Source organism: Suncus etruscus, chromosome 17 (assembly GCF_024139225.1).
Source record: "Suncus etruscus isolate mSunEtr1 chromosome 17, mSunEtr1.pri.cur, whole genome shotgun sequence".
Classification (NCBI taxonomy): Eukaryota; Metazoa; Chordata; class Mammalia; order Eulipotyphla; family Soricidae; genus Suncus; species Suncus etruscus.
Window position 1 is genome coordinate 65,533,222 of NC_064864.1, and position 26,542 is coordinate 65,559,763.

The 26,542-nt window shown below is 51.8% G+C and overlaps 1 protein-coding gene across 1 annotated transcript in view; it reads right to left on the reverse strand.

Moving 5' to 3' along the window:
* RGS10 (regulator of G protein signaling 10) overlaps positions 1 to 24,903 on the reverse strand; it is a 48,696-nt gene extending 23,793 nt beyond the window's left edge. Inside the window, exons 1-3 of the mRNA XM_049764532.1 lie at positions 24,845 to 24,903; positions 7,054 to 7,172; positions 5,540 to 5,626 (exon numbers count right to left, since the gene is read on the reverse strand). Of these exons, the coding sequence (XP_049620489.1) occupies positions 5,540 to 5,626; positions 7,054 to 7,172; positions 24,845 to 24,893 (255 nt within the window). The 5' untranslated portion in view covers positions 24,894 to 24,903. The remainder of the gene's footprint in view (positions 1 to 5,539; positions 5,627 to 7,053; positions 7,173 to 24,844) is intronic.
* Positions 24,904 to 26,542: the final 1,639 nt, after the last annotated feature.

Below are 26,542 nucleotides of genomic sequence, written 5' to 3' on the forward strand. Positions count from 1 at the left end.
CACGGGGGACCATATGGGACACCGGGATTCGAACCAACCACCTTTGGTCCTGGATCGGCTGCTTGCAAGGCAAACACGGCTGTGCTATCTCTCCGACACCCCAGAATTCTTAACCCTAAAACACTATTATAATGAAGAATAAAAACTTTTTAAACAGGGGGCCAGTTCACCGTCCCTCAGACCATAGTGAAAACAAAAACTATGAACAAATTCCTATGCACACTGTATACATCTTATTTTTAAGTGAAGAAACAAAATGGGAACAAATACAATATGTGGTCCGCGGGCTGTAGTTTGAGGACCACTGGCGCTAGAGAGACAATAATACAGTGGGGAAAGTACTTGACTTGAATGTAATCAACCTGGTGTGATCTCTGGTACCACATTTGGTCCCCAAAACTCCATCAGGAGTAATCCCTGGGCACAGAGTCAGAAAGAAACCCTGAGCAGAGCCAAGTTTGGCTTCAAAAACAAAACAAAAAAATTAATAAAAGTAAAAATAAAGTGCAAGACATGTCTCTGAAAATAGTCTGAAACAAGTCATCCATAGACCCATGTTTATTAGGAACCTGCCCTACCCATACTGCCTCAATCTGGATTTGGTTTTTACAATCTGCACACATTTGGGGCTCGAGAGATAGCACAATGGTAAGGTATTTGCCTTAGATGCAGAAGGACGGTGGTTCAAATCCCGGCATCCCATATGGTCCCCTGAGCCTGTCAGGAGCGATTTCTAATCATAGAGCCAGGAGTAACCCCTGAGTGATGCCAGGTGCAACCCAAAAACCAAAAACAAACAAACAAAAACCAATCTGCACAAACTTTCCTGTCCACCTCTGGTTCAACCCCTGCCAAATAGGATATAGGGTCTGGATGGATAAATGGATGAGTAGAGAGATAGGGAAATGTGTGGGTGAGTGTATAATGGAGATGGATGAATGGATAGATGGGGATAGCTAGATATATAAGAATGATTGAGAAAATAGATGGTGATAGATGGCTGGGTTAATGATATAGATGGGTGGATGGAGTTATGAATGGATAGAAGAAGGAAGGGAATAAATGGGATATCAGGATTCGAACCACCATCTGTCCTGAATCAGCTGCGTGCAAGGCAAACTTCCTACCGCTGTGCTATCTCTCTGGCCCCAGATGAGCTTTTTCTTTTTCTTTTCTTTTTTTTATTTTGAGCCACTTCCAGTGATGCTCAGGGGTTACCCCTTGTTATGCGCTCAGAATTCGCTCCTGACTTGGGGGACCTGACGAAACGCAGTCTGTCCAGGGTCAGCTGTGTGCAAGGCAAACATCCTACCGCTGCACAAGGCAAATGTCCTACCACTGCGCCATCGTTCCAGCTCCAGGTGGAGATTTTTTTTTTTTTTTTTTTTTTTTTTTGGTTTTTGGGCCACACCTGGCAGTGCTCAGGGGTCACTCCTGGCTGTCTGCTCAGAAATAGCTCCTGGCAGGCACGGGGGGGGGGGGGGGGGGGAACCATATGGGACACTGGGATTCGAACCAACTACCTTTGATCCTGGATGGCTGCTTGCAAGGCAAACACCGCTGTGCTATCTCTCCAGGCCCAGATGGAGCTTTTTCTAAGATCTCATAAACCCCAGGGAGCCTGAGGTTTAAGCACTAGTACCACATGGTCCCCAGGGCACCACTGGTGGTGTGTCCCAATAAAGAAAATAAAATGACAATGAAGTGAAGGGGGGTGGGATAAGTGGAGAGATAAACCCGCAGCCAGCTCCTCTCTGGAGCAGACCCCCTGAGTGAATCTGACCTTGGGGGCCAACCTGCCCCACATCCTCCCATCTCCTTCCTCCCTATACCTCCTTCTCCTCCCTGCTCAGCTACAAGATGGTTCCAGAACATCCTCTCCAGCCCTCCCACCTCTGCGTGCTCTGGAGAGAGAATGGGTCAGAATCCTGACTCTGCAAAGAACCGAGGCAGCTCCCAGCTCAGACCACAGCCATAACTGGGAACTCAGCCCTGGGTCTTCCCAGATGCCCAAGGGGCCCAGCTTCAAGCACCCCAGAGGACTCACTGTGCCTCATGGAAAGAAGAGCTTCTTTCCCATCCATCTTTCACAAGATTCCACTTGCCCCTCCTCCAATTCAGGTACTAGCTCAAAACTCACTTCCCCCCAGGGCCTTCCTGACAGGCCCCTCACAGATCCACTTCCTGTTTCTAAACTCAGCTCTGGGCCCTGCAGAGCAGAGCTGGGTAGCAGCTTCCCCTCTTAGGAGACTGTTCCCTAAAGCAGAGAATCTCTGGGCTCCAGAATAAGTCCCCCAGGTTTTGCAGGGGAACTTGTGTGCAATGAAGGACACCCCAACACGGTGTGGGTCACCCCAATGGCAGCTCAAGCCCAGAGCTCTGTACATCCCCCTCGGTACAATGCAGGGAGGCACCTGCCTGGCCTGAGTCCTGCTCATCTCCATCAGCTTCCAGGAAGGCTGAGGGTCATTAGTTCAGTAGTAGGCCCAGAGTAGGGTCTTAGCAGGTGGTCGGAGGAGGGATCAGTTAAATCTAGCATGAAGGGGTGGATGTGGTTGAAACTTGGGGACAAAAATGGCCTGAAGGGTCCAGCCTCCCTTTCCATCCTGCACATCTCTGAACTAATCCCCACCGGGGTGGGTCAGCTGAGAGGGGTGACAAGACCTGCCTCCCATCCCCAAGCTCAAGGTCAAAAGAACTCTACCATGGGCCTGAAAGATAGCATGGAGGTAAGGCATTTGCCTTGCATGCAGAGACAGTGGTTTGAATCCTGGCATCCCATATGGTCCCCTGAGCCTGCCAGGAGTGATTTCTGAGCATAGAGCCAGGCAGAAATAACCCCTGAGCACTATCGGGTGTGACCCAAAAATACAAAAAAAAAAAAAAAAAAAGTACGCTACCTGCAGAGGGGATAAAAGCTGAAGGGACACCCTCCCTCTTCACCCTGCAAAGAGAGGCAGGCCCAAAAAGGTTCCATCCAAGGAAGCAAGGCAGGAGGAAGAGTTTGGATCTTTGAACAAATGAGTGACTGGTTTTCCAGCTGTAGTCAGCAACCACCCAGCTGAGCCCCTGGACCCATGGCTCAGAGCAGTGTTTGATTTGGGGGGGAGGGGGGCGGGGGCACAGGTTTGACAACTCTGAAAAGTAAGTTCTAACATCTGCCGAATCAGAGTCCCAATGTCTCCAGAAACACCAGCAGCACTGGCCAGTGGAGGAAAAGTCAGTCCCCCAGGGAATCTGGGGTTGAACCCAGGAAGCCAAGCCAAAACCTCAGAGATTTCTGCCGCTCAAAGCAGGTGAGCCAAACCTGTCACACACTCCCAAAGCACTCTCTGGGAAAGCAGGCTGCCCCCCCCCCAATAGTCCAGTGGTCCCCACTTCCTATAGTCTTTTTTTTTTTTTTTTTTTTTTTTTTGTGGTTTTTGGGTCACACCCGGCAGTGCTCAGGGGTTACTCCTGGCTCCATGCTCAGAAATTGCTCCTGGCAGGCACGGGGGACCATATGGGACGCTGGGATTCGAACCGATGACCTCTTGCATGAAAGGCAAATGCCTTACCTCCATGCTATCTCTCCAGCCCCACTTCCTATAGTCTTGTACCTCAGTTTCACCCATGCACACAGGTGGCACTTGTGGGCACCATTTGGGAACCTCATGAAAACACATGGTCACCGACAGGCTCCTCTTACCCCCATCCAGCCAGAGACTCATGGGACCTGCCTCCTCCTGATGGGCATGCCTCCAGGAGCCACCTGGGCCTTCCTGGTCTTCCTGGAATGACCCTCATTCCACAAGCAGAGCCAGAATAACCAGTACCCTCTGAGGCCCATTGTGTTTGTGTTTTGTTTTGGGCTCATGACCAGCAATTGTTCAAGGTTTACTACTGACTCCGCTCTCAGGGATCACACCTGGCAGTGCTCTGGGATGCTGGAGATTGAATCCAGGTGGGCCACATGTAAGGCAAGCATTCTCTGATGCTTCTACCAAATACCATGGCACCAGCCTCTGGGATGCAGCCTCAGAACTTCTTCATGAAGAAAATCTCAGATGTCGTGAGTACTGAGAAACACACACACCGCAGTTCTCCCACTAACTTCTGTCCATTGGAATCACTCCCTTAAAAAAAAAAATTCCTGGGCCCGGAGAGATAGCACAGCGGCATTTGCCTTGCAAGAAGCCAATCCAGGACCAAAGGTGGTTGGTTCGAATCCTGGTGTCCCATATGGTCCCCCGTGCCTGCCAGGAGCTATTTCTGAGCAGACAGCCAGGAGTAACCCCTGAGCAACGCCAGTGTGGCCCAAAAAAAAAAAAAAAAAAATCCTGAGGCCGGAGAGATAGCACAGAGGTAGGGCATTTGCCTTGCATGCAGAAGGACGGTGGTTCAAATCCCAGCATCCCATATAGTCCTCCAAGCCCGCCAGGAGTGATTTCTGAATGTAGAGCCAGGAGTAACCCCTGAGCGATGCCGGGTGTGACCCAAAAACAAAAAAAAATTCCTGGGATGGAACCAATATCATAGCAAGGAGGGTGTTTGCCTTGCATGTGGCCTACCCAGGTTCAATCTTTAGCATCCCACATGGTCTCCTGAGCACTACCAGGAATAACCCCTGAGCACAGGGCCAGGAGTAACCCTTGAGGGTCACCAGGTGTGGCCCAAAAACAAAAACAAAGAATGATTCCTAGGGCCGAAGTGTTAGTGTGTGTTAGCACAGCAGTAGGGCATTTGCCTTGCATGTGACCAACACTGGATAGACCCCGGTTCTATTCCTAGCATCCCATGTGGTCCCCTGAACCTTCCAGGAGCAATTTCTATGCACAGAGCCAGGAGTAACCCCTGAACACCGCTGGATATGACCCAGGCCCCCTCCCCCAAATAGAATGGATTCCTGAACCTATGAGATAGTGTAGCTCATACAAAGCTTGCCTTGCAAAAAAAAAAAAAAAGGGGGCCGGGCGGTGGCGCTGGAGGTAAGGTGCCTGCCTTGCCTGCGCTAGCCTAGGACGGACTGCGGTTCGATCCCCCGGCGTCCCATATGGTCCCCCAAGAAGCCAGGTGCAACTTCTGAGCGCATAGCCAGGAGTAACCCCTGAGCGTCACAAGGTGTGGCCCAAAAAAAAAAAAAAAAAAAAAAAAAAAGCTTGCCTTGCTCACCGATGACATGGATTTAATACCTGGCCACCCAGATAGTCCACTGAGCCCCACCAGGCATAACCCCTGAGCAATGCCAGGTGGAGTCCCCAAAACTAAAACAAAATGTAAAGATAAAATAAAAATTGATGTCCATACTTTTTGACAATATAACTAAGGCATCAAGTTATCTGAAGATAACTGAAGGGTCAAGCCTGCCCCCAAATCCGTTATGGGGCCCAGATAAATAGGAATTTGCCTTGCACGTGGCCAACCTGGATTCAATCCCAGGCACTCAAAATAGTCCCCTGAACCCTCCAGGTGTAATCCCTGAGTACCAAGCCAGGAGGAAGCCCTGAGCACAGATGGGCTGTGGCCCCCCAAACCAAAAATAACAAAAAAATAAAAATACCTGCTTCTTATCTTGTGTTTTCTTAAAATCTTCACAAGCTAGCCAAAATAAAACATTTTCTTCACTGAATTCCTTCTTCAAAAATTCCTAGGGATAAAAAAGAAGGGGAAAAATATCAACATTCTCCTTTAAAAAATAAAATTAATTCTAACAACCTCTTCAAGGATGGAAGAGGTCAAGATGAACTCGGACAGGGCCAACCTTGGACTCCCCAGAAAGTAAGAGACATGCTTAGTGTTACCCCAAGAATTTTGTGAGTATTTGAAGCTGACTTTCATATTGTAAGAATAGTCAAAATGAAGCAAGATTCCACACACAATTCTTCGCTGACAATAAATTACCAAAAAGTAAATTGAAATAGAAGATTTATTAGTTCCTTCCAGACAATGTTTAAACTAAAGCACATTCCTCCAAAATCAGCCCCTTTCATTTTTTTAAACAAAAAGAAAGAAAACATATTATGCCTTGTCTAAAAATGCATGATAAGAACCTATTTTGAATCGGAGGTGCCTTTCCACTGGGTGGAAGCTGGAAGTTTATGGCATGGTAATCTGGTCCGTCCTCGGTACTGGCCAGCAGTCCCAGAGGTCTGCCCATCAGCCCTCATTGAGGAAAATGACAGGGACCAAAAGCCCAGGCTCCTTCCTAAGGGAAAGTGGGTTCCCAGGGCCAATACCGAACAGTCCAGAGGCCATACATTGTCCCTAACACTGGATGCTGTAAACCTAAGTTCTTCTGCCATGTAGCAATGACACTTCTGCCCATCGGCTCAGCTCTGAGATATCCTTGGCTTTGCTGCTGCTGCCCAGCCTCTTTCCTTCCTTATCACCTGTAGATACTCATGACAACTAAATAGAGACCCCCACCCCCAGTCCGTGGTCCACACCACCTTCCTGGGCACAATGGGGAACTCTAGATTCTGCCCTTGGTCTGATCATGATGATCTCCTGTCACTCTCCCCTGCCCCATCCTGTCTAGAAGAATCTCTAACAATCCCCAGACCCCTGGCACTGCCACCCAGCTGACCTAGGTTTCCCAGGAGGCACCACCAGATCCCCCTGAATACCACCTGGGAGCCCATAACTCTCCAAATGAGCCTGTGCATATCCCCTGGGGGCTGGACCATGGCTATACAGGTGAGAATTCCATTCTTTCAAGTTGGAAACATGTTGGATTTTTTGGCTTGTTTTTGTTTTGTGCCACACCCAGCGGTGCTCAGGGGTTACTTCTGACTTTGCACTCAGAAATCACTCCTGGCTTGGGGGACCAGAGGGGATGCCAGGGATTAGACCCAGGCCAGCTCAGCTGCGTGTAAGGCAAATGCCCTACTGCTATACTATGGTTCTGGCCCCTGTTGTTCTTTTAAATGCCCCCAACCCTAGCCCCCCAGACCCCCCGACGTGTACACACACACATAAATTCACACACGCACATTTACACACACCAACACACACACACACACACACGCATGCACGCACCCTACATCCATCCCCCCGACAATGAACATGGCAAACCCGGAATCTCTTCACGCCTTCTGGGTCTTCCAGCAGGTTCTCCAGGGACGCTGCCCACTTGGCTGTGCTTTTGGGGCTCTGGTGGCCGCTGCTTGAGCCCCCATCACTGTCGTGGATGTCTGCAAGGCAAGGTACAGCCTTAGCAGAGCCAAAGGGAAAATCTGAAGGTGGGGAAAGGATGAGGAAAGTAGGAACATGGGTCTGCATATGGGAATTCCAGGTCCAGCTCCATTCCTGGGCCTCATTGGGAGCACCGCTGAACAAAAGCTGGGAGTGTCTCCCTCTAAAAAACACTAATATCTGCATAGAATGTCACCTGCAATCCCAAGCAGTAAGCCTCAGACCAGAGTGACTTCATCTCATACCAGGAACCCAGTCTAGCCTCAAATAGAAGCAGGAGGCCCTTCCTCCCACAGATGGGGAAAGTGAGGCTCAGAGCAAGGCAGGAACCCATGACCTCTGACCCCTCCTCCCCCCTCCCACTGCCCACTGGTCAGCTCGCAGGAAGTCCTGGCCTCCCGGGCCTTCCTCCCAGGAGCCTGATTCAGCAGCTCAGTTCAGCCTAAGTCTCGGTGCGTCCGGCCCTTGGTGGCCCGTGGACTCCAGCTACTTATCACTCTCCCCAGCAGGAAGCATGCTTCCTGGGGGACCCACACCACAAGGCTAGGAACAGGAAATGCCCCCAAAGGTGCACCATGGGGTGGTAGAGGAATTCAGCGCCCAGGAAGAGAGGCTGTTGGCACCATATCTTGTTGGTTTTTTTTTTGTTGTTTTTTTTGTTTTTGGGTCACATCTGCTGCACTCAGGGGTTCCTCCTGGCTCTACACTCAGAAATCACTCCTGGCAGGCTCAGGGGACCGTATGGGATGCTGGGATTGGAACCACCATATATGCAAGACATATGCCCTACCTCCATGCCATCTCTCTTGTTTTTATTTTTTTGTTTTTGGGCCACACCTGGCAGTGCTCAGAGGTTACTCCTGGTTCTGTGCTCAGAAATTACTCCTGGGGCCCGGAGAGATAGCACAGCGGTGTTTGCCTTGCAAGCAGCCAATCCAGGATCTAAGGTGGTTGGTTCGAATCCCGGTGTCCCATATGGTCCCCCGTGCCTGCCAGGAGCTATTTCTGAGCAGACAGCCAGGAGTAACCCCTGAGCAACGTCGGGTGTGGCCCAAAAACCAAAAAAAAAAAAAAAAAAGAAATTACTCCTGGCAGGCTTGGGGGGCCATGTAAGATGCCATGGATTGAACCCATGTTTGCACTCCCCACTGTGCTATCACTCCAGCTCCTGCACCATATCTTTTTTTTTTTTTTTTGGGCCACACCCGGTTGACGCTCAGGTGTTACTCCTGGCTATGTGCTCAGAAATCGCCCCTGGCTTGGGGGGGACCATATGGGACGCCGGGGGATCGAACCACGGTCCTTCCTTGGCTAGCGCTTGCAAGGCAGACACCTTACCTCCAGCGCCACCTACCTGGCCCCTCCTGCACCATATCTTGAAGAATTAAAACAACAAATGCCAGAAAGTCCTTCATGAGTCAAATATCCAAGTGACAAAAGAGCCAGGTGTGGTCAGTTCCCATCTGCACTCTTACCTCCAAGGACCCTGTTGTGAGGTGTGCACATGGGAAGACATCTGCACCCCTATTTTCCTACCTGCTATTATTGTTCAAAGCATCTGAAATGTCTCAAGACAACATGGACAAAGACCAAGGACACCCCTGGGTCTTTCTTCATAGGGGGAGGCCCACAGCACCATCCCTTGGGGACCTCATTCTACAGAATCTCCCTCCTGAATTTGGGGACAAACCACACAATGAGGCCACATGGGCCCAGATTTAAATCTCATTTGGCCGACTAGCAATGGGTGGTCATGGGTGATGCTCTTGGGCAGAGTTGAAGTAAAGCTCCCATTGTTGAATGCTGTGAGGAAAATAGGAGGAAACATAGCCAAACCTCACAGCTCACCGGAGTCCACAAACACGGGCTCTCCTCTCTCACTTCCCAGCAAATGAACTATTTTGGGGGTGGGGAGGATGTGCCACACTCAGCAATGCTCAGGAGGTACTCCTGGTTCTGTACTCAGGAGCTCCTCCTGTCAGGCTCAGGGGACCCTCTGGGATACTAGGGATTAAACCCAGGTCAACCACATACCCTCCCTCTCTGCACTATCTCTCTGGCCCAAGTGAACTATTTTTATACCTAATATTTTCTTCTGTTGCCTTCCCCCTATTCCCCACCACAAAGTAAAGATACATGTTTCTATTCTTGGGGTCGGAGCAGTGGCGCAAGGGGTAAGGGCCTTGCCTGTGCTAGCCTAGAACGAATCGTGGTTCGATCCCCTGGTGTCTCATATGGTCCTGAAGCCAGGAGAGATTTCTGAACGCATAGCCAGGAGTAACCCGAGTGTCACTGGGTGTGGCCAAACAAACAAACAAACAAACAAATTAACTCAAACATGTTTCTATTCTTTAAAAATTTTAATCTGGGGCCGGAGAGATAGCATGAAGGTAAGGCCTTTGCCTTTCATGCAGAAGGTCATTGGTTTGAATCCTGACATCCCATATTGTCCCCCGAGCCTGCCAGGAGCAATATCTGAGCATGGAGCCAGGAGTAACCCCTGAAGGCTGCCGGGTGTGACCCAAAAACAAAACAACAAAAAATTTTTTTAATTTATGCGAGAAATGGGCTTTCAATTAAGAAATCAGCCAAGGGGGGCCAGAGAGATAGCATAGAGGTAATGGAGGTCGGTGGTTCGAATCCCAGCATCCCATATGGTCCCCCGAGCCTGCCGGGAGGGATTTCTGAGCATAGAGCCAGGAGTAACCCCTGAGCGTTTCTGGGTGTGACCCAAAAACCAAAAAAAAAAAAAAAAAAAAAAACAGTCAAGGGGGCCAGAGCGATAGCATAGCAGATGGGATGTTTGCCTTGCTTGCAGCCAACCTGGGTTAGATCCCTGGCATCCCACATAGTCGCCCGAGCATGCCAGGAGTAATTTCTGAGTGCAAAGCCAGGGTAACCCTTGACCACATCCAGGTGTGCACCCCCACCTCACCCCCACAAATCAGGGCTGGAGAAGTGGCACAAGTTGTAAGGCGTCTGCCTTGCACGTCCTAGCCTAGGATAAACACGGTTCAATGGTCCCCCAAGCCAGGAGCTATTTCTGAGCACATAGCCAGGAGTAACCCCTGAGTGTTATCGAGTGTGGTCAAACAACAACAACAACAACAAAAATCAGCCAACCCGGGAGATAGCACAGCAGTAGGGTGTTTGCCTTGCAAGCAGCCAATTCAGGATAGCCGTTGGTTTGAATCCCAGCATCCCATATGGTCCCCCGTACTTGCAAGGAGCTATATCTGAGCACAGAGCTAGGAATAACCCCTGAGCACTGCCAGATCTGACCAAAAACCAATATATATATATATATCACTTCAAAAGAATAAATGAAAAGCATATTATTATAAATATTAATTGCTACAGGATTCTGGGCACCATGCAGTTAGAACAGTTTGGGAGACATGTTGTTGCAGACATGTGGGACCTGGTCACAGCTCTGTGGTTCTGAGGGGCCTGCTAGGTGTCAGCTCACACATCGATTTCTCTAACAGCTGAGATTCCCTCTTCAACACCCAGGAAAATACATGGATTTGAGACACCCCTCAGGCTGCCATGGACTGATAAAGCAGAAGTCAGAAGCCTAGTGCAAAATTGTGTTTCAAGATACACTAGGGCAAGACAGAGTGATTAGGCATTTGCAGAGCAGCAGCTACCAGGGTCTGATCCCCAACATTCCATATGGTTCCCGGGGCTCAGGAGCAATAAGAGAAAGCCCAATGATCTAGCTCAAGAGACCCTCTCCAGAACCAGTGACAGGCCCTGCATGTGTGGAAACTGCCCCAGGGGATGTCGTTTTCATGGCCAGGTTAGCTCCCTCCAAAGTATCTCCAAAGGCAAACTTCAGTTCACAGGCGTTCATCTGGCTTGTGCTGAAACGACCAACCTCGGATCGCTGACTTTCTCCAAACAAAGAGGTCAAATTCATGGGCCAGAGTGATAGTCCAGCAGACAGGGCACTTGCCTTGCAAGCTGGCAATCTGAGTTCGATCCACAGCATCCCATATGGTTCCCCGAACCTGCTAGGAGTGATTAAGCACAGAGCCAGGAGTAACCCATGAGCTGGTTGTGTCCCCCAAAGAAAAGAAAACAAAAAGTCTAATTCACAGATTATCACATTCACAGATTGTACAAAACTGCTGGGGCTAGAGAGACAGCATATGCCTTGCATATGAGCATCCTCAGTCCTATCTCTGGCATTGCATGGTACCTCAAGTCCAAGGCCAGGAGAAGCCCCCAAACACTGACAGGTGTACCCCCAAACACATTTAAAAATAAGAGAGGCCAGCAAAATAGCATGGAGGCAAGGTTTTGCATGCATTTTGCATGTAAGCATGCAGAAGGACGGTGGTTTGAATCCAGGCATCCCATATGGTCCCCCAAGCCTGCCAGGAGCCATTTCTTTTTTTGTTTTGTTTTGTTTTGTTTTGTTTTTTGTTTTGTTTTGTTTTTGGGCCACACCCGGTAATGCTCAGGGGTTACTCCTGGCTATGCGCTCAGAAGTTGCTCCTGGCTTAGGGGACCATATGGGACGCCGGGGGATCGAACCGTGGTCCATCCAAGGCTAGCGCAGGCAAGGCAGGCACCTTACCTCTAGCGCCACCGCCCGGCCCCAAAGTGGGAAGACATTTTATTTATTATCTTTGTGCATGGAAATTGATTCTTTTTTTTTTGTTTGTTTTTTGTTTTTTGGCCACACCCGGCATTGCTCAGGGGTTACTCCTGGCTGTCTGCTCAGAAATAGCTCCTGGCAGGCACGGGGGACCATATGGGACACGGGGATTCGAACCAACCACCTTTGGTTCTGGATAGGCTGCTTGCAAGGCAAACACCGCTGTGCTATCTCTCCGGGCCCCAGGAGCCATTTCTGAGCATAGAGCCAGGAGTGGCCCCTGAACACTGCCGGGTGTGACCCAAAAAACAAAAAAAAAAAAAAAAGAGAGAGAGAGAGAGAGAAATTTCTGCCCCAGAGCCCTTCACTGACAATCCTCCATCTATCCTCAGACTCCATTTTCTAGCAGCACTAAGGGAGGGGACACAGGACACCCCCATCCAAGGCAGCTGCCCCCAATTAATACACCCCTGGAGCTAGAGATATGGGATGGCACGAGAGGCACCTTCCTTGCATGCTGGAGACACGGTTTCAATCCCTGGCATCCCATGTGGTACCACACTGATCCCTGACCCCAGAGCCAGGAGCAAACTCTGAGTATCACCGGATGTGCCCCTGAAACTAGTCAACCAAACAACACCCACCTGAGATTTCAGCTAGGTCTGAGAGCGCCCCTGGCTCTGTTTCTTCTCAACTATGAGTCAAACCACACTCAGGTTTCACTTGCCTTATCTTACACATAAACACCGTCGTTGGGTCGCAAAGCAAAGCATGTGTCCAACAAGCAGCCTCGTCCCCCTGTAAGCCTATCATGAGTACCTGTGCCCCAATCCTTCTGCCTCCCTTACGTGGCTCCATAGTCCTCGGCCAGATGCCATCAGAACAGAAACTTCATGCCAAAAACCAAAAATCAAAACAAAACAAGGGCCAGAGCCATAGCATAGCAGGGAGGGCATTTGCCTTGCACTCAGCCAACCTTGGCTCAATCTCCGGCATCCCATACGGTCCCCAGAGCCTTCGAGGAATAATTTCTGAGGGTAGAGCCGGGAGTAACCCCTGAACATCACTGGGTGTGGCCCCAGAAAACAAAAAATAAAAGGCTTCCCATTCCACTGGGGGTCATCTGGGCCAGAGAGGAGAGAGCCTCTGGGGTATGGTTGCTTGCCTCCAATGCAGCCAACCTGTTTTATCCTCGAGCAATGCCAAGAACTACCCCTGAGCATTCCCTGGTCCCCAAACCCAGTCATCTGGCCCTAATCCCTTTAGGATGATCCAGCCCAGAGAATCCCTCTAGAACAAGTTCCAGGCCCCACACGTGTGGAAATTATCCCCACAGAACAAGTTGGTTGAGACCAGGAGGAAATGTGCTTTCCTTGTGGATCCCTCCTGAGCATAGGGGCACAGGGGTTTTGAGGTCAGACTCAGAGGACTCCTGCCACTGGGCTGGGTTTCTCTAATCAGCATCCAGAAGACTGGACTTTTTTCTTTTTAGATTTGGGGCCACAGCCAGCAGTACTCAGGGCTGACTTCTGGCTCTACACTCAGGGGGTAACTTCTGAGTCTCGGGAGACCATACATGGTACCAGGGATCGAACCAGGGTTGGCCACATACAAGGCAAGTGCCCCCTTGATATACTATTGCTCTATCCTACAGACCTTGTTTCCTAATCATTTTTTGTTTTAGGGCCACACCGGTGGTGCTCAGGGATTACTTCCTGGTTCTGCAGTCAGGAATCACTGCTGACAGGTTTGGGGGCCATATAGGATGCCAGGGATCGAACCTGGGTTGGTCATGTACAAGGCAAATGCCCTACCTGCCGTGTCTTCACTCCAGCCCTTCTTTTTTTTGTTTGTTTTTGTTTTTGTTTTTGATTTTTTGGGTCACACCTCGCAGCGCTCAGGGGTTACTCCTGTCTCTACACTCAGAAATTGCTCCTGGCAGGCTTGGGGGACCATATGGAATGCCAGGATTTGAACCACCGTCCTTCTGCATGCAAGGCAAACGCTTTACCTCCATGCTATCTCTCCGGCCCCCGTTAATCCTTCTTATGGGGAGCAGTTGAGACAGGATGGAACTGTGTTTGCAAACTTGATTCACCTGGTGGCATCTCTCTCTTTCCCCAGCCTCCAAAGACACGGGCCAAAGGCCACACTGCCAATACCACTTAGATACTACTCAGAACTTAGGTGTTTCCCTGACTCTGGAAACCTCCCAATGTCCTCACACATATAAGAACTTCCTGAATCATTGCAGGCCCTTGAAGTTCACATCACAGCAGCCCAAGAGTGCACAGGCAGAAGGAGCCTTTCCCACAACCAACAGGGCACTACTGAACTGACATCAGGGCCTGAAGATATCAGGCTGGGGATTATCTTGCCTTGAGAGGAGCGGATCCTGGCTGGATTCTCAGCACCACATGGTCCCTGAGCACTGCCAGGAGCAGCTACCCAAGCGCAGAGGCTGGAAGTAGCCCCTGAGCTCTGCTCCAAGAACACAGCTGATGGGTGGTAGATTCCAAAAGCAAGGGTGGGGAAAAGGTGAGTTTATTTCCAGCAGTTCTAAAGGCCTCAGGGAGTAAGGAGCTGTGGGGGTGAGGAGTTGTGGGGTGACCTTTGTTTCCTTTCCATCCAGCTCTGTTTACTTTTCCTGTTATTTTTGCTCCATTGTAAAATGTTTTTGCCATTAAAAAAATTAATAAGGGGGCCAGACAGATAGCATGGAGGTAGGGTGTTTGCCTTGCATGCAGAAGGACAGTGATTTGAATCCTGGCATCCCATATGGTCCCCTGAGTCTGCCAGGAGTGATTTCTGAGCGTAGAGCCAGGAATAACCCCTGAGCACTGCCAGGTGTGACCCCCCAAAAAAATTAACAAAAGGGCCAAAGCAGTGGTGCAAGTCATAAGGCATCTGCCTTGCATGAGCTAGCCTAGGATGGATGGCGGTTTGATACCCTGGCATTCCTTTTTTGTTTTGTTTTGTTTTTTTGGGCCACACCCGGCGGTACTCAGGGGTTACTCCTGGCTCTCTGCTCAGAAATAGCTCCTGGCAGGCACAGGGGACCATATGGGACTCCGGGATTCGAACCAACCACCTTTGGTCCTGGATCGGCTGCTTGCAAGGCAAACACCGCTGTGCTATCTCTCCGAGCCCACCCTGGCATTCCTTATGGTCCCCCAAGCCAGGAGTGATTTCTGAATGCATAGCCATGAGTAATCCCTGAGCATCACTGGGTGTGGCTGAAACCCCCCCCCCAAAAAAAAATTGGGGGTTGGAGTAACAACAGTACAGTGGGCAGGACATTTGCTTTGCCTTGCACAAAGCCAATCAAGCACTACTAGGAATTATTCCTGAGTGCAGAGCCAGGAGGAACCTTTGAACATTACCAGGTAGAGTCCCCAAAATAAAACAATAAAAACAAAACCCCCAAACCTTTCATCTTGCACTCTGGTTCCTCTAAGGCACTGTAGTTTTTTAATTCAGTCACGATTCCTCTCTGGGTGGGAAACAGTCTTCTAAGTGGTACTTGGGTCTAGAGACCCGACTGGCAACTGTTGGCCAACCAGGCCATTGGCTCAATGCAAGCACTCGAGAATGTGCTGCTGCTCTGGATACTCTGGAAGTGCCAGGGAGGATCCAAAGCAAATAAATTTACTGGGCCCCACCAATGCCCATGATGCTCAGGGGGCATGTGGTGCCAAGACTAAAACCTAGAATACATGAGTTATGCACCCTCACCGCTGTCCAGTCTCCTAGCACCAGCTCTTCTTTCTTGACAAATGTCTCAATGAGTCTGGCCCTCACCAGAGTCACAGTTAACACTCAGAGCAGCTGACAGTGTGGGTTCGGCCTGAAGCTTCTATATAGCTTAGTCATTTAGTTCCTGGTGACCCCAAGGGGTTCAAGCGGCCCCTGCACTTTGCAGATGAGGAGGAAGCTGAGGTCCAGTGTCTGGCAAAGCCCAGAGAGGCCCCATGACTGACAGCTTTAGCTGCTGTGCACGGTGACCGCATGCCCAGGGGACAGGACGCGGCCTGGCAGTCATCAGCATGAAGCAGGGGAGAGTAGGCAGGAAGAGTCTGGTCTTCACAGACCCAGACTCGGAGACTGTTGCACTGGAGCATGCACAATCATCCCCAATTGCCTGTGGCCACTCCCTGAGGTTTCAGGGTTCAGAAAAACCAAAAGCCATTATCCTAAAGCCAGGCAGAGCATCACTATGTGGGCTGCCGTGCCTGGCTACTCACGGCCTCTTAAGGCCTGGCTGCTTTATTTATTGATGTGGTGATGTCAGACCTGCCGAGACTTCTCCAGACACCCGTTCCTTGGATCACCGGCTCCAAACCCACCTGCTACACTGATCAGAACCAATGGACTGGGCCAGAGCAATAGCACAGCGGGGAGGGCATTTGTCTTGCAAGCAGCTGACCCGGGTTTGATCCCCAGCATCACATATGGTCCCCTGCGCCTGCCAGGAGTGACTTCTGAGTGCAGAGTCAGGAGTAACCCCTGAGCGCCATTAGTTGTGCTCCCCCCAAAAAAAAGAATATGCACAGCATCTGAGGAGAGAGTGGGCCAGGCCAGTCTGCCCTGAAAAATTTTAGTAATACCTCATTCCACTCCAGTCCCTCTGCTACACAGGCATCTATTTCCATGCCCATGTTTTGAAATCTTCAGGACCTCCCCTAACTCAAAGCCTATTCAAAAAATACAAACAAGGGGTCAGAGAGAGTCCAGTGGGCAAGGTGCTATGCCTTGCATGCAATTCACCCAGGCCAGATCCCCGGCGCAGCATAGATTGCTCACAGTGACCCCAAAACCAAAATTCAAAAAATAAATAAAAATGAAGAGGCATATTTCCCCTGAGCGCGCGCACGCACGCACGCACGCACGCACGCACGCACGCACGCACGCACACACACACACACACACACACACACATATCCAGCCAAACCAGACTCCACTAAGTTTCTCCGGAGGAGTACATACCCCATAAAACCTATGTGAAACCTCCCTTCATGTAGGCCACATCAAACACGACATATTTTTCAAAAAAAAGAAGAGAAAGAACGCCATTCTAACTTAGCAGCAGAAAAAGTCAATTTGTGCAAGTGAAGATCTAGCTGGGCAAAGGATCCGGAGAAACTGGGTCACAGAAACGCTCTCTCTAAATATTCCTAAAATGTTTATGGGCTGCAGGATGGGGCTTGTGGGACAGACGAGCCTGCAGGCCTGCAAATCCCCCGGTGGGGAGATTCGCCATGACTGCCTAAAGGAGGAAATCAGAGAGAAAATGAAAAGGTTTTCACAAAATCTCAACAAGAGCAAGTCCGGAAAGGACCTCGGGGCAAATAAGCAGGTCAGCTGGGCTCAGGGGCAGCATTGCAGGTTTGCCAGGTGACCACATGTGGCCCCCACATCAGTCCTGTGTCTGCAGGCGACACTCCCCCAGCTCCTCCTCCGCCACTGTCCAGCTGCAGGGCAAATGGGTAAACTGAGAACAGCTTTCAAGGGGTGAGGGGCTTTTCCTTACGTTCCATGGCTGGGGCTTCATCTACAGAGTCCATGCAGCCCCCTCTGATCCGCTGGCTTCTCAGAGCTGCTTTGCTCCAGACAGACCAGGGTCTCGGGGCCCCTGAGCACCCATGGGTCCAAAGAAAAAACAAGCCTCAACATCCTCTTTTGAGTGGACAAAACGCCAGATGGCCACTGGTTTCTAGTTTCCAGCAGAGGGAAGGAAATAGCAGGCGCTGTCATTGACAGCTGCCCAGAACCCCCACTTTCTAGGCAAAGGCCCAGGAAAAATAAAATTACTCAGACGCCCCCCTGAAATGGGGGTAGGGTAGCGAAGACCCTACCATGATGCCTTGCATGTCAGAGAAGCCCTGTGCTTCCCTGGAGACTGGACACTCAGATGTGGGTGTACCCCCTTGCTCCCCCCTGCTCCCCCACCCCGATCAGGAAGAAAGAGCTTCTGCTCTTAGCCTCCAATGGGTCTGGGCATGGCTCGAATACGAGCTTCTCTTCCTCTGTATAGCCATGCTTGGCAGCAAGAAGACATGCAGTCCTTGTTTCACTGCACCCCAAAATATTATTTTACACCTTGACCATGGATGGCCAGCCTGAGCCCAGCGAGACCATCAGAAGCAATTCCCAGCAGCATAGCTGCTTTCATGGTGTCTTTAGGGGAGCCTAGAGATGCTTACTCAGGGGCCAGAGTCAAGCACAGCAATAGGGCATTTGCCTTGCATGCGGCCAGTCTGGGATGCGCCCAGGTTCGATCCCTGCATCCCATATGGTCCCCCGAACCTGCCAGGGGTAAATTCTGAGTGCAGATTCAGGAGTTATTCCTGAGTGCCACGGGGTATGGCCCAAAAAAAAAAAAAAAAAAAAAAAAAAGAGGTGCTTCCTCGGATATGGGGCTGGCTCACAGGCACAGCAGGAACTGAAGGGGATAGGGAGAGGGGGTCTGGAGCCCACTGTGTTCTGGGGATATGCCAGGATTAGTCATTGTTTTCTTAAAGATTGGGGGACAAAGAGGGAGGCTGACAGTCATAAAGACAGAGACATCTGGGGTTAAGACGAGAACTCAGAAGAGTGGGGTGCAGCTTTGCAGGTTGGAAACCTAGGTTTGATCCCCGGCATCACAGGATCCCTCAGATGTCCCATGAGCAATCCACAAACACCAAAGCCAGAGCTTTTTATTCTTATTATCAAATAAAAATGATGAGGAAAGAGCCAATTACAGAGCAGGAACTATAAGGATTTTGACTTCTCCACAGGCACTGGAATGAGACCCATCACTGGCTCATTTTATAACTGAGGAAACTGAGGCACAGAGGGTCAAACACACCCCTTCCTCCAGGACTGGAGAGATTGTACAGAACTTAAGGTCTCGCCTTGCCAACTTCCTTTGGTTTCAGCACTGTATGGTCTCTCCAAGCATGTGGGAACAGAGCTGGAAGAAACCCCCAAGTATCTCTAGGTGTGGCTCAACATATGGACCCCCAAACAAATCTTTTTTCAAAGAAGCAGCAGGGGACCAGAAGGATAGCACAGCCGGTATGGCAGGGGTCTCAAACTCAATTTACCTGGGGGCTGCAGGAGGCAAAGTCGGGGTGAGGCAGGGCCACATAAGGGATTTCACACAAAAAAAAGTAAGGGAATAATAGCGAATACTGCGATATTTGAAGGCACAAAATGTTGTACGGAGGGCTGCAAACGGCCCTCGGGCCACGAGTTTGAGACCCCTGAGGTAGGGCATTTGCTTTGCAGGCAGCCAATTGGGATTAGATCCCCAGCATCCCATATAGTCCCTAGAGCCTGCCAGGAGTGATTTCTGAGAGCAGAGCCAGGAGTAACACTGAGCCTTGCTGCATGTGGTCTAAAAACAAATAATAAAAAAGAAAGAAAGCAGCAGTAGGAAAGTGAGGGAGTTGGGGTTCACAGGAGGTAGCATAGCAGCAAGGGTATGTAAGAAAGGAAAGGGAATGGAAGGGGAGGCAAGGAGGAGAAGGGATGGAGAGGAGTAAAGGGGAGGAAAGGAGATAGAAGACCAGAAGGGAGGGAAGAGAACAAAGAGAGGAGGAGGAGGAGAGAAGAAAGGGAAGCAAAAAGCAGAGGAGGGTATAGAAAGGAGAGGAAAGAGAAGGGAGAGGAAAGAAGGGAAGGGGTTGAAAGGGGAAAGCAGGGGAGGAGAAGGGAGGACACAGGCAGTGCAAGATGACCCTCCTGCTCATGTTGCCTTATATGCAAACCTACTGCCTGAGACCCAGTGCCTACCATGCACACCACAGGCTGGCACATGCTATGTGTGGTAGTGGAGGAAAAGGAGAAGAGAGATAAGGAAGTAGTGTGGGCACCAAGAAAGAAGGCCAGACTGGGTTATTTTTTTTCCCAGGGTTCTGGGGGTGGAGAGACCATGAAGACCACACTTGGCAGCGCTGGGGGCACAGGATGCCATGGATCAAACCAGAGCCTCGGATGTATTAACATGTGCTCCACCACTAACTTCCTGCCCCTCTTGAGAGTTTAGGCTGAATGTTTCAGTTTTCTCCATTCAAGAGCTCCAAAAGGAAGATCTCAGCCTGCCCTCAGCTCCCCGCTGCAGCCCTCCAGGCCCCACTGGCCACGGTCCCTTCAGCCCTCAAGACTGAAGTTTTTATTTCAGGATGACAGTTTACAGAGCCATTTCGCGTCTTGTTTGAAGGCCCAGCTGCCTGCTTCCTGGAAAACTTTCTCTGCAGGATGTCGCTGGTGGGGCCTGTGGAGGTTCAAGGGAACTGGAGCCCATCAGAGACCCAAAGGGGGGCAGGTCCTGGGCACCCACAGATGCCACTGTGCTGCTGCTCAGAGCAGACTGCCTTCACACTTCCTGTTTGCCCTCTTAGAAATTCTGGAAACAGGGCCAGAGTGACAACACAGTGACTTATGGCATTTGCCTTGAATGAAGCTGAGCCAGGTTTAATCCCTGGCACCAACTATGATCCCCAAAAATCACCAGGAATAACCCCTGAGCATAAAGCCTAGACTAACAAATGGATGCAGCCCAAAAAACCCCAAAGATGTAATAAAGAAATTCTGGAAATGGGTCCCATCAGTTCATTACCTCAAGCTGTTGGAGTGTGTTCTCCTTTCCCAGGGTTGAGCAAGGCCCAACCCGCCTAACGTGGCTAGACACTGGGAGCTGCGAGTGTAGACATGGCACTAAATTTATGCTCAACAGTTTCCTCTGCTTCCCCCAGATAGCTCTCTTTGAAGCAGCTGGGGGCCCCCCTCCACACACACACCCTGACTGGCCATGACAGCCTCAGTGCCTGATAAACACTCTCGGGGGAGTCCCTGGATGAAACAGTCCGCAGACTTCCGGGGACCAACCTCCCTCCCAAATAAGCTCTCCCTTCTCGAGGCCCCTTAGGGAGCTCAGGACCTTTCCTGGCTCCTTCCTTCCCTGTCCCATCTCCCAGGCCTGGCTGTCCACTCTTGCCCTCAGGGGCCGGCACCCGCCTCTGTTCCACTGGGTCATCGTCCTTACTAGGGCCTGCTGTCTCCACAGCCTGTCTACAGTGTCTCTCCCCAGAATAGCTGAAGGTCCACCCAGGAGCAGAGACCTCTCCTGAGCTAGTCAGAGTCCCTGAGTGTCCTGCAGGTCCTGTCTTCGTGGTGGCCCTGTTGAAAAGTGGTGAGAGAAACCTCATGGTCTCCCCAAGCCTCCTTCTTCCTCCTTCCTCCACAGACAAATCAAAATCCAGCAGCACTTTCATAATTACCTTCCTCTCTCAATGCAAGAATGGCAAAACTCAGGGGTGACTCCTAACTCTGTGCTCATGGATGACTCCTGACTCTGTTCTGAGGAACTTCTGTAGTGTCAGAATTTAAATTACCAGCCCCTGAAGACATCATTTCATGTGAAGCTATGTCCTGATCCTGACACTTAAAAAAAACCTGGGGAGATTGTTGCTTTTCAGGAGGGGCAGGGTGGTGACCAGTGGGTCAAGAGTTCCAGGAGGTGCAGGGCTGTGGTTTTACTCCTCAAGTGAGCAGCTGCCTGCTGCCCTCAACAGTGCAGGAGTGCAGGTGTGTGTCTGGGGGGGGGGGGGAGGGCAGAGCTGCCAAGGGTCCCTCATCTTTCAGAGAAAGAAATTCATGAGCATTTCAAAGGCTTGCAAATACATCATTTGGGGGGAGAGAGAGAGGAGAGAGAGGGAGAGAGAGAGGGAGAGAGAGAGGGAGAGAGAAGGAGAGAGAGAGAGGGAGAGAGAAGGAGAGAGAGGGAGAGGGAGAGGGAGAGAGAGAGAGAAAGAGAGAGAGAGAGGGGGAGAGAGAGAGAGAGAGAGAGAGAGAGAGAGAGAGAGAGAGAGAGAGAGAGAGAGACTGTATACAGTAGGAGATGCTTGACTTGCACATGGCCTACCAGGGTTTGATCTCTGGTACCTCATATGGGCTCCTGAGAACTATCAGGAGTGATTCTTAAGTGCAGAGCCAGGAGTAGCCCCTGAACATTACTACGTGTGCCCACCAAAAAATTGCACCATCTTTGGAGCCAGCGAGTTAGTATAGCTAGGAGAGCATTTGCTTTGAGTGCCAGGTTCAATCCCTGGCACAACATAGGATTACCAAAGCCCCAAAAATATTGATCCCTGAGCAGACAGTCAAGAGTAAGCCCTAAACCCCATCAGATGTGGCATCGCCCCCAAGATAAATAAAATTAAAAAATTAAAAGAAAATACACATCCTCTTCCTTCCACCTTGGTCACCGAGGATGAACCAGCAGGTGTGAGAGGAATTTGAGGTAGGACCCGGGAGGATGTTGATTGGGGGGGGGGGGGTGTCTGAAAAGCTACATTTGATGAAATCGCTCTGTTCTCCACCACCTGCCTACCTCTGGGTTCCTGAACTCACTTTGGGAAACCTCATGAAGGCGAGTAAAGGAGGCGCTCTTTGAGCGGTGTTGTAAGGGGGAGATATTCCAGACCCCAGCTTTCTGATAAAGACAGTTCTGGAAGGCAGCACTGCAGCCAGGTATAACGCAGGTCCAGATCCTACAGCACATACCAGTTTTAGTTGGGCCTGAAGCATATGCAATTTGGGGACCCTCTTTAAGAGAAGTAATTTTGGGGGTTAGTGAGACAGAAGGTACAGCAGGTAGAGTGCTTGTTTTGCACATGGCCAACTCAAGTACTTTCCCCGGCATCCCATATCACCCCTTTACCCTGCCAGGGGTGATCCCTAAGCTCAGAGTAAGGAATGAGCCTTGAGCACCATCAGGTATGGCCCAAATAACAAAAACAAAAAAATTTTAAATGCCAGAGAAAGGGCCGGAGCAATAGCACAGCAGGATGAGCATGTGCCTTGCACGCGGTTCAATCTCTGGCCTCCCATATCGTCCCCTGAACCTGCCAGGAGCCAATTTCTGACTGTAAAGCTGGAAGTAAATCCCTAAGCACTGCCAGGTATAGCACAAAAACCAAAGCAACAACAAAGAAAAGAAATTGAGTCCAGGGTCCTGCAGGTCAGCTGGCTGAACCCTGTGGCGTCCAGACTCATACCCCTCCCTCATTTGCTCTCTTTGGGTTCCCTGATGCTCCTCACCTGTCCTTCCTTCTCGTTAGGGGGCAGACTAGGCCTAGGCAAGTCAGGTGATTGGGGGGCAGAATGGCAAACCAGTCCCAGAGGTTTAGCAAGCCCAATGATTCTGCAGCTCACACTCCTTTCATTAGGCTCAAGATTTGCTGATAAAAAAAGGTACATTCTGGGCTGGAGAGATAGCATGGAGGTAAGGCGTTTGCCTTTCATGCAGGAGGTCATCGGTTCGAATCCCGGCGTCCCATATGGTCCCCCGTGCCTGCCAGGAGCAATTTCTGAGCGTGGAGCCAGAAATAACCCCAAGCACTGCCGGGTGTGACCAAAAAAAAAAAAAAAAAGTACATTCTAAGGACTCTGGTCTTTGTGAAATGCAAACTTTCTCCAGTGAACAGCACCCCAAAACTCAGCATCCCCTCCAAGCCCACTTGTTCTCTCTGGAAAACTTCAAACCCCCAAACAAGCCCAATTTGTTCCCGGCAACTCTAGAATAGCTAATAGTCCACAGTTACTAGCAATTAGGTGCTGGTGCTGTCCTAGGGACTTCATTAAATTTAAGTGCATCTAAGCCACAAGTCCATGAAATCCACTTTAGAAACTAACACAACAGGGAGAGCTGATCTCGGCTCTTTCAGAGACAAACCAAATTTTGAGCTGAGCGTTTGCTTGAGGATCTCTCGAGCATCACTTTCCAGCCCTGGCAATTTCAAGCTCCGGCTGGTTTAGTAACTAGTTCCCAAATTTCCTAATAATTTAGCAACTGCTTTAGAGGTCAAGTTAGCTTGCCCAAGGTCACGGAGGGCTAGCGTTTGGATGGGAGACTCTGTGTCTGCAGAGACCAGGCTCTGTGGGGGCGTTCAGTTGGAAGGACTTGCCAGCAAGAGGGAATCCTGAAGGGGACGAGGGGTCAGGACACCCCGGAAAGACGCCTGCCTGTGGAGTCCTGCAGCGGGGGCCGAGCCCTCCTTCTTTGGCACTCTGGGGCATCCTAACTCCTGTGCATGACTGACAGCTGGGAAGCCAGCACCCACAACCCGAGGGGTGGTCCTTCCTTACCTTTGCTATTCTGCAGCTGCACCCCAACAAGTCACAAAGAGGTTCCCCACGAGGCCCCTGATTCTGGTGCATGCTCTTTACCACGGTGTCCCTCATAAAAATGCGACAGGGGATAAACAGAGAGACCGACATGTACAGACTCTGGGAACTCAGGCGGGGATGAAGGGGGGGGGGGACACGGGAGAAAGCAACAGCAGGACGAGTTGGGTTCTCCCAAACCCGGAGCGAGGCTTCCCTTCCCTTCCCCTCTCATCAGGGGCGACAGACACCTTGGGGTGAAGAATTCATCCAACGCCCCACCCACCCCAGTCCACAAAACTGTGCTCAGGAGAGAACGTCGCTGTCCCCCCCCCCAAAAAAAAAAAAGCTGAGTATAAAACTGCTAGAGAGGTTGGGGCTCAGTTTCCTCGGATCCTGAGTGCGTGGTTCGCTCACGCGGTCCCAAAACAGCTCCAGGTAAGTGCACAGGGGCAGCCACATTGCGCGCACCTGGGTGCACCCCGCTTCTTGCCGCCCCAACGTTCGCTCCTGTGGCGCAGAACCAGGGTGCACCCCGCAGCCCAGCCCAAAGCGCGGGGCCATCCTCTGGGCAGGGGTGCGTAGGCAGGCGAGACGTTCTGCTTGCAGAACCTCCAGCCCACGCCATCTCCAAAGTTTTAGGGGCGCTGGGTGTCTCCCAGAGAGAGCAGCGCTGCAAAGAAAACCGCCACGGTTCCCCGTTTCCCCCTAACTTCCTCCCCGGGGAAGCTCCATCCCTCGCAGCTGGCCCAGTTGGGGACCGCGGAGACGCTGGGGCTCCCGTCGGGGCAGCCGCGCCCCAGAGCCCGCGCGCGCAAGGGCAAGATGCCCGGGGCGCGCCAGTGGCCGGGCCCGAGCGGCTCCGCGCTTCCTTCGACCCCAGCCCGCGCGCGGGGGCCCGGAGCCGCTTACCTGACGGCGGCCGCTTCCTGCTCAGTCGGCTCACGGCGCGGTTGAACATCGCCGCGGACGCCCGGGGAAGAAGGGGGAGCGGCGGAGCCGGAGCCGAGCGGGAGGAAGGCGAGGAGGCTGCGGCCGCGGGGAGGAGCCGCCTGGACTCGGCCCCGCCCCGCCCCGCCGCGCCCGGCCCCGCGCCACCCCCGAATCCAGCGCCAGCCCCAGCCCCGCGCCGCGTGGCGCGCCCGGGGCGCACGGCCTGCCCGCCCCGCGGGGCCTTGGCGAGCCCCGGGAGGGAGGACACGCGCGCCGCCTGGGCCTTGGGAGCCTCCCCCGGCGCGTGGCGAGTCTTGGGGGGCCCCTCGCCACCCCGCGGGGCCCCGCCACGCAGCCACGGCGAGCCTCGCGCCCCCCGGCCTCCTGCAGGCGCTTGGCTGGGCGCCTGTTTTGGAAAGGGGGGTCCCCACCCGTTTTACAGAGCCAAAGAGAGAGCCTCGAGTTTCTGCAGAACCTGGGCGCAGAGACCCCCCCCTACCCCGGACGCAGAAAACACACACACACACACACACACACACACGCACACGCACACACACACACACACATGTTTTGGAAAGGGGGGTTCCCACCCGTTTTACAGATCCAAAGAGAGAGCCTCGCGTTTCTGCAGAACCTGGGCGCAGAGACCCCCCCTACCCCGGACGCAGAACACACACACACACACACACACACACACACACACACACACACACACACACACACACACACCCCAAGTTCCCCGTGCGCCCCGGCTTGCACGGCTCCCGGGTCGAGTGTCAGGGGTCCCCAGGGCCTCGCTCCCCGGCGCCCGAACGCCACCGGTGGGCGCCCCCTGGCGAAGCGCGCGCGCCCGGAACTTGGGCAAGTGGCCTCTCTCTCTCCCTCCGGGCCTTTGAGGTCCCCGGGTCCGAATCCTCCTCGCAAGGATTCAGCGGGGGACCCCTAGGGTGCCGGCGCCGGGACCTGCCTCCCTTACGCGCGCACCTTACGAGAGGAGGACACCAACTTTGGGGGACACGTGGCGCGCCTATTCGGGGCCACGCAGTCGGGCTGCGCGCTCTGCTCGAAACCACCACCTGCTCGACACCTCGCGGGTCTCGACTCGCTTCTCTTCTGCAAAGCCGGCCCAGGAAACGGGGGGTTGGTGGGGGACTCGGCAGCCCCATTTTCCTGAGCGAGGGACTCTTTGTGGCGAGTCTTATTTTTTTCTCCTGGTGGATCTGGCTTTGTCTCTAAATTGGTCTTTATTTTTAGCTGTACTAATTGCTATTTTTCTGAGCCCGGCCCGTCGCCGGGCTCCCTCCACCCATCCTTTCGCAGTATTTTCACTAGTTGGCACTTTCTTTGATCTCTTCTATTCTGAGCTTTCGCTCCCTCCTCTGCCCACCCTTGGTCCCAGTTCCACGCGTTCCCTGTTCCCTAGCCCGCTGGGCCCTCGGTTCTGCCCCTTCCTTTGACTTTCTTTTTGATTCTTTTCCTAAACTCTGGTCCCTACCAATGCCTTCTGCCTTCTGCTGAGAGGAAATTTTTTTCTGGCTATTATTGAAGGTGATAAGGACTTCAGCAGGCCATTTGGGGAGACCCTTCATGCCATCTGGGGACATGCGAGTACATCATCCCAACCCAAAGGAACGCTAGATTTTTTTTTCAATCGCTGCTCTCTGGCTGGTGCTTCTA